The sequence below is a fragment of the Trichoplusia ni genome, chromosome 11 (genome assembly GCF_003590095.1).
Source record: "Trichoplusia ni isolate ovarian cell line Hi5 chromosome 11, tn1, whole genome shotgun sequence".
In the NCBI taxonomy this organism is placed as follows: Eukaryota; Metazoa; Arthropoda; class Insecta; order Lepidoptera; family Noctuidae; genus Trichoplusia; species Trichoplusia ni.
This window is the reverse complement of record NC_039488.1, coordinates 10955661-10964536: the sequence shown is the minus strand read 5'-3', so window position 1 is coordinate 10964536 and position 8876 is coordinate 10955661. Positions and strand designations below refer to the sequence as shown.

The 8876-nt window shown below is 34.7% G+C and overlaps 1 protein-coding gene across 1 annotated transcript; it reads right to left on the bottom strand.

Moving 5' to 3' along the window:
• Positions 1-7074: 7074 nt before the first annotated feature.
• Positions 7075-8876, bottom strand: LOC113498741 (larval cuticle protein LCP-17-like). Its single transcript, XM_026878877.1, has 4 exons — positions 8843-8876; positions 8425-8616; positions 7644-7748; positions 7075-7293 (listed from the first exon to the last, which is right to left on the bottom strand). Exons 1-4 carry the CDS (start codon positions 8843-8845, stop codon positions 7195-7197), a joined length of 399 nt encoding a protein of 132 aa, XP_026734678.1. The 5' UTR covers positions 8846-8876; the 3' UTR covers positions 7075-7194.

Here is an 8876-nt window from a genome sequence, read left to right as displayed (position 1 = left end):
GCCGAATAACAATCAGAGCGAATGCACACAGTGGCACATCCCTATTCCTACTTTTTGTTGAATAACTTTTTGACGTATACGGGACACAATGTTACTGTTTTTACGTTTTGTCGCATACCAATGTCAGCTTTGTACAGCCTTACTTGAAAAAATATACGGGATACGTATCACATTTTTGTTGCAAATTTTTGTGTTTACTTTTTATGGTAAACGAAGGATATTTAGGTTAAGTTTTCGTTATTAGAACTGAAAACAATACTTGAAAATGTTCATTTTTTATATTCTGTATGTTTTCTTATTCATTAAACAATTACCATGATGATAACTCTACTTCCTACCAAATAATCGTTTGACATCAAAATCACAAACTAAATCGAATATGAACAAGCTTAAAATAGCATTGAAACCTCACCACAAAACCACAACTAAAACGTACTCATTAATAGACAAAATTTACATGCGGTTTTAATAAATAAATGATAAACTTTTAAATTGTATAGTATGGTATACGAAGTTCTGGGCAAAAACAACCATACTGAGAAGTTAAGGATAAGAGGAGACCTCATCGTAATCCCAGAAGGAGATAGTGGGAACTCGACTCTTTGGCACGAAACTGGAGAAAAATGGGAAGAGGCAGAAGAATTTAAAAAAAAAATACAAAAAAAAAATTAAAATTAAATTACTGGATGCGGAAGGAAGAGGACAGGGTGTTGTGACGCCACTTGGGCGAGGCGTATGTCCAGCACTTGAACTCGAAAACTTAATAAATTTTAAATTACTACTTATTTTCGTTCCAATGGTTGATGGATGACCTGATATCAAAGTTTTTAAGCAGCCTCATGGGCCTCTGAAGAGACTTCTTTTTACTGCGACTAAGGATAGACGAGTGGTTGAGGTGACAGCGCAAAACCGACTGTGCGGGACGAAGCTTTCGATATTTTTTCTAAAAAACAGCTTATTATTTAAAAAATCAACATAATATATCAGACGATGTTCAGCGGTTCACATCAACTCATATTGAATGATAAGGTATCTCAAAGACGTAGATATGCAAAGTGCCAGACCACACAGCTCAGAACGGCGTCTCCCTTTCACAACAGCAACAAGAATGTTCAAAAGATGCTTCAAAGGATGTTCCATAGCCAGTAATTTTCAGTTCAATGACAAAAGGACAGTACTCACTTATTAAATTCCCCTTAATTTACGATGATTCTTTACCATATGCATATATAAGTCAAGGTATGTACATTCCACCATATTTAATGTTATGTAAGCTGTAATTTGCAACGCTGTTCCACCCACGTCAAAGATAACAACAGGCGTGAATCCGCGTGAGTCAACCTGTGAAGCGTGAGTCGACCCGCGTTTCAGAAGGTTCTGTACAAATTAGCTAAAGAAAACAATCGGGGCTGGTGATAAAACAGCTTATTGGTATCAAACCACAAATTTATTAGCTGACCCACAAATACATGTGCTTTTCAACCGTAACTAAACCTATATTTTTGTAAACGAAATAAAAAATAAAATTTAAAATGTTTAGCTAACATGGTTCTGAGATTCAACCTGGGGAAAGACGGCCAGGTGAAAAAACAGCGGAGCATTAGTCTAGTAATAGGTCCTGTTTGTTGTACGGAATCCACAAAAAAAACATCATCTGGTAACAAAATACTCGAAGTGATCCAGCAGTTTCTGATGTAGAAAGACAAAAAATCTATTCACATCGCTCTTTCCTTACTGACTTTCAATGACTTATAAATAGAGTTATAACGAAAAGGAATTCTCGAACTGTATATAACCTAAAAAACAGGTTAGTAATAAATAATGTGGAAGGTGAAAGACTTACTGCTATGACGTAATTTGGGCAAGGTATGGTACTGTTTAGTAGTATAAGTAGTAGGCATACCGTCATCTACCAAGTTGAAATTTTCCTAATGGTTTCAGACTTGTGGTCCCACCACTACAAGCAAGACAATAGGTTCTAAAGCAGCTACCATCTAGTCTACCTTCCACAGTGCAAAAGTCGTTAGTAGGCCTGAGCATAATTAGAAAGCATCTATTGAAATAGAAAACGGAGTGTCATGCCCAAATGAATAAGACACTGAATGATGATAAATAGATTAAACATATTTTTTCTTTGGTTCCCTGTCCTAATAACAGAAAAATTGTATGAAGGAACATGTTGCGCCTACATTTCTTTTAAAATGATATCTCGTAAGAGTCGAAGATTTTGTGGCTTCTTTTCATACGATACAACAGTGTCATATTTGATTTCTTAATCTAGTTTTTAACTCCTCAACTGCAGAATGAGGGCGTTGTGTTTATGCGGAGACTAAGTTTGTGAGCATACAACTTCAAACTTTCGAGAATCGAATGAAAGTTCAAATCCACTGACCGGGGATACCTCGATAATACAGAACTGAGGCCAGTTATGCAAACTACACATACGTGGCTACATCGATCAGTGCATATTTCATCGCCTACACTTCGTGTATTCCCATTTCATACGTATTTGGCGCAAACGCCAAATTCGATAAGTCGACCGCTTTGAGTGCCACTCGAAATGCAGTTAATCGAATCACGTTCCGCGCTCGGTGGTTTTCCGACGGCTAAATGAGTTTTCATTTATTGTCAACAGTTTTATGGAGACTTACACATTAGTGTTTATAGACGTGTTGTTGTCTTGGATTGTTATTACCACATGCTTAGGATATTTACACACTAAGTGTGCGAAAGAGAGGTCATAATCTTTTGAAAATTGTCCGCGAATGAAAGCTATTAATAGAAGACAACTGATATTTGAAATGAAATTGATTTATTGAAATATTACCAAAATCAATATGTTTTGAGCGTTGTGGTAACAATTATGTTTCATGAAAATACTTTTTTCGTCAACTTATGTCTAAAACAAGTGTTTTAAGTGTTTTTTTTGTATAGTGTAATTTATTGTTATTATAGTGTAAGATTGTTGTAGATAGAGCATTGAACCCTCACTGTTTTTGCGTTACAATCGCAGATAATAACAACAGCAGTTAAATATTAATAGTTATAAAAAACGTCTCCGACAAAAAGAATGAATCCTTGTGTTGCAGAGAGTTTCTCAAACATTCAAAACACATGCACCAAGACACCCTAACTGCTTGAAACACAATGCTTGTACCTGCATTTGTGGATCACACAAACGCTTGTTCTACGCGGGGATTGAACTAGTGACACATCGCGCACGGAAGGTATGGCGTGGTTATCTCTACCACTCGGTATCCGTGCTTAAAAAACGGAACTTGGCAATTACGATTGCAAAAACTAAAGTCAAACTAAAAAACACAAAGTTCCGACTTTAGTTTTCTAAGTAATCATTGAACTTTACAAGAGTTATTTATGACTAATTTATTCAAGAGTTTTGTAAGCAATCACAATAAGTTACTTTGTTAACCGCAAACTGACCTTGTTTCTCAATTACAAGATCCAGTCCATCGGACGATGTAACGCGCAAAAAAAGCCTTAGGTGTACCAAAGGTCACATATAAAAAAACAGGTTAAGTGCGAGTGCGAGTCGTGACACTTAGAGTTCCGTACAGATATCTTAGCTAAGTAAAAACAAATAGGTATGCAATTCAATTATTATTCATCTTCCATGATCGTAACCGCTGCCATACCGGTTTTGTTACAGTTCCATCTCCTGTAAAAACTAGCATTCAACTATCAAGGTTTAAGGGATACCTGGTGATAAACGGATGTAGAGAAAGGCAGCGAAATTTAGAAAAAAAAACATAGTAACAGGTTTCCGACTTTTCGTACGGGATCCTAAACACAGTTCGATTTAAACATCCATTCGTATTGAATTAATCTGTTTTTAACATGCCATACAAATAGTGTTTAATACCCAATAAGCTGCTTGTGACATCTATCAACAGTATTAACAGAATGCAATCTAAAAACATTGAATCAAACGTTGTAATAATTTATTGATAAAATGTGAATATTCAATTTAAATTTATTTACAAACAATTAAAATTCATCAAAGGGTTCCTCGTATGAGCTATATAAACAACAAATATGATCAAAAATTAATTTCTTGACATATAATTTAATTCGAATATTTACTTATTTATCGGCCATGGAGCAATATTAATTTTAAATAATGATGCAAATTAAATGCGGATTTTGGAGAAAATAATTATAACAGAGAGATATGAGGTTAGCACGTCAAGCCCACTGCATGACGCGTCACAGATTCGATTCCCGGTGGGACAAGCATTTGTGTTATCAGCGCATGCTTGTTATAAAACCTTGACTCTATGTACATGATAGTGTAATGATACCCCTGCGATTTCTTACACTTAGTGCTTTTTTAATCAAGAAAAATGAAAGGCAACAGCTTTAAGAAAAACAAATTTGCAACAAAAATTCTGCACAAGGATTAAATTCCTTAGTGCGGGAGTCGTTTTAGAAATATATATATTTTGTGCCACATGATAGGCAAATAAATAATATATATTTTTTGGAGAAAGTTGTTAGTTTTGATGTTTAACTAAAGCTCAGTATTGTTTCAAGTTAAATAAAGATATACGTATACTCTAGTTCACTTAAGTGGAAATCAGCTGACGCTTAATAAAATCGCTAAATGAACAGAGTTTCCAAGGTAATACAAACTAAAAAAAAATTAATCGTAACTTTACTAAATAAATATTTAAAGTAGTCAACCTTTGCTAGCCAAAAAAAAATGGCAAACCCATTTTTTTTAATTAATATTCTGTAACATCAGTTGCCTAGACACGAATTAATTTGTTTCACGTTTGCAATTTTGTATTTGAAAGGCACGCCTACAATAAATAATGATTTACGGTTAAAACTTTCTATTATCTGTATTGGCTTTAAATATTTTATGACTCATAGGCCCGAGACGGTTATAGTAAGTGCTTTAGGACGGATATAGGTAGGTATAGCCTTGATAGATATAGTCAATCGTAGGAATGATATGTTGGATATGGGCTGCCCAAGACCAGTGTAGTTTTCCGTTTCTGAAGCGAAGGCCTAAGATCGATACAAGTTACATCCATGGTCTCAACACATTTCCCCAACCGCTTATACTATTGAATCGCTAATATTTACTTAACTGAAATGACAAAAATCAATTCAACAGTTTGCTGATCAAATGCGACTTTTAAAGGAAAATCCCCAAAGTTGGGCATAAATTCATCATACATATAACAGCAAATTAATAAAGAAAATTACTTCTGATTACACCAAAAACGGTGTAGTCAACAAAAATGTAATCCAACGAAGCGTCAACACATGCCTGAAACCAAACCTTTATCCATTGAATAGTGAAATTAATTACATCACTCACTGCTAATGAAGCCTGTATGTTGCGAGACAATATTTGCTCACACTTACCCCACATCACCCCCGCTGTCGCCCGTACGTTAGGATCAGCCTTTGTTCTGGTTTCAGTGAAGCTATTATGAATCTCGAGTGTTTGTTCCCTTATTATGTTTGTGTATCGATATTTATTATGATTATGCGTGCGTTTGACAGATGTTGACATACGTTTTAGATTGTTAGCGTTACGCTTTTGTGAGAGGTTTGGTTTTTGATGTTTTTTTGTTTGTTGGCTTGAGATTTTTGATGATTTTAAATACTTTTTAAGAAATGTGTGAAGCAAGCACGGAGTTATATTAGCGTATAATATCGCATGATCGTGTAATCGATATATATTATTATCTGAACGATAAAATATCTTATGTCTGTTATATGAGTAATTATTTATTTAATTCTGTTCTTTTAAGATTAGTTTTGCAATATTTTTTTAAAACGGCAATATAAATACGTAATGCGTGAAATGGCTCACTGACTAGCTATCAAGGTTTGTGAGATACCATCTAGTGACATTTTAGAGGCCTATTTTAGATTCTAGCCACGAAGTCTTTAACAAAACAATACTTTAATTAAATCATAAAACAACAGCGAATACTGTACTGTCTACTACTACACTTGATGATACCAAACAAAAACTCAAAACGAATTATTACAATTCCATTACTACACCAATTAATTTTATGTGTGTTTTGTCGCCGAAGATTAAAAGAATAAAACTATAACAACATTTTATACAATTCACCTTAGTTGATGGTTATATAGCGTGACTAAACATAGTTATCGCTATATGTGGACAACATGCATAACATTTAAGTACCTAAGTGAAATTAAGTGGACTTATACGATCCGTTTGACATATACAATCGACCACGTATAATAAGCAGAAACGAAATACGAAAATGAAGCTTATATCTTCGACATAAAGACTCCTTCGAGATTATACTTTTATAATTATTTTGCGGATGAATGTATGTAATACGGTCAAGGTCGCAATGTTCGTGCTTCGATGGGTGTCTGAATGCGTTATTAACCCAAATACAAAAGTTGTATGTGAAAATACTAATAATGGGGGTTTTGAAAGAAATGATTTTGGATTTTATACACTTGGACTTCTATGATAACGATTCTTTTTTTGTTTAAGAGAAAACGTACCGTAAGGCGTTTAGCCTTGTGTCGCGAAGGGTTTAATGAGCATTCAAGTAACATGCATAATGACACCCAGACTCAGGACAAGCATTAGTAGATTCCACAAAAGCTTGTCTACTCGGGGTTCGAACCCGCGACACGTCGCGTTCAGTGGCTTTGGCGTATTAACCTCAACCACTCGGTTATTTGGCCAAAATGTAATTGATAGCTTGAAGTTGTCTTTTTCAAATGTGTTCTCAGTAATAAGCTTTCCATGATTATTCTATTTATCTATTTGTGTATGGTGTTTAAACAGCAGAAACCTTTTCAAGGCGAAGCCTTGCTGAAATTCAGCTTCCTCCATATATTGTGATGATATAATCAGGCTAAAATATGCGCATCTACTTAATTTTTGTTGGTTATAAAAATTGAATAAGAAAATTAAATCCAACATTCCATTTTTTCCATATCGAACTAGTATATTTTTTTTTATCATCTTTTATCTTTGTAGAGTTTGTATTCTGTTAAGTTTTGTAATAATGGCGGATAGGAAGGTTACCAAAAAAAAATGTGTAACTGTACAAGTAGAAATCTTTTTAATTTTCAGAAATTTACAATCATATTGGGACTAGAGGTAACAAAATTGGCAGTATGAGAGAACTTTTCTTACTTAATTCTTATGAACTAATTAATTTACAGTTTCCTGGTTTCCTGGGCAGGATGGGTCCTAATGTACTCAAGAGACTTGAGGATCTCTTCGGGGATGGGGTGAGGGGTGGGGAGATGAGCACCCTGGAAAATAAAAAAAGAGAATAAGAAACAGTTTACAACCATCTTCTGTCTCTGTCTTTCACTTGAGTGTGTTGCAGACCATGATTAACTGCTAAATTTAAATCATTCTGAATGCCGATAATGTTAAACTATAAATTATAAAGAATGGCCTATTGTTTGTTGAAAATATTTTTTAATTTATGTTTAGGCTAGATGAGTCTTTTGAGCTATGGAGTGTAATAAGATGGGGTAATATTGGTTTGGGGTAGGTAAACTCGAACAAAACTTATTCCATCCAGCCTATTTCACCCCTTGCTTGACGGTGAAGGTAATGTGTAAAAAAATCAGGTAAGTTTTTTGGTAATATTTACCTGGGGCTGGTAACCGTTGGCGTCAGCGATGTAGGAGAGGGAGATCTGCTCACCACCGGGGGCGGTGTAAGAGTTCTGGCCCGCGACGGAAATGGCTTCACCCTCCTGTTAAAAAGGAAACATAACTTGTAGACGAGGCCGAATTAACAAGAAAATAGTCATTTTTTTAAAGATACAAATTTAAAAATGCTTTTTTTAAACTAGGTCAAACTAAGTTTTAATGAATCAGATTGATTATTTCCATCGCTGTGTATAAATTTGACCTTAAACGAAATACCAAGGCCTTAAACCAATATATTAACATAATTGCTTACGGTAAGATCATCTTTATTTAAATGTCACCTCAGCCTTGATTTACTTGAGATAATTAATCACTTGTATGGTCCTTTGATGTCAGTGGAATACAAGCACGGTTACTTAAAGGTAAATTAATCTGTTCTTCTCGAAGATGTGTTTGCAAACATAAATAATATATTATTGCACTGTAATAATTTAATTTTAAAAGAGTAACTTATGTATTTTTGTGCCTGTTCCTCTCCATAAGATTTAAATTTTGGAACCGCGCAATAACACCTACTGTTACCACTCATAATTCATCAGTTAAAATTTATCAGATTTTTTTATTCTAATTTTAGTGTTATTTCTATACTATAATTGTCGAAACAAGCTTGGTATTCTTCGTAATTCATTTTATATTTATGTTTTTAACTTTAATAAAGTTAGTTTCTTAAATTATTATAAGTAATATGGTGATTCTACAGGGTCTCAGTGATGTACTTACAGTTCCGACGTTGGTCAGGGCTCCAGACTCCTGGGCGGCGATACCGTTGCTTGTCTTGTAGTTGTAACTGTACTGGTCGGGGAACACGTCAGCCTCTTGTGCCAAGATCTGAGCATCAGCTTCAGCGGATCTCAGGTGAGAGACGTCAGCGGCAGCGAGGGCCACGAGGGCAAGGATAGCGACGAAGGATTTCTGGGGAAAGAGCAACTGATCAGTTTAAGATATTACCCGAAAAATTAATAAAAAAAAAGATTTTATTTTATTTTGAGTACTTAAACTTTTTGACCAAAATCACTTTTTTTTCTAACAAAACACAATCACTTTGATCAATATTTCCCCACTTCGATGTGAACAAAATGTACTATTATTGTATGGCTAAAGCCGCTCTGAAATACCAATGATGCAACTGTTCACTCACCATCTTGTGTGTCAAAGTTAACAGACGATGTGTA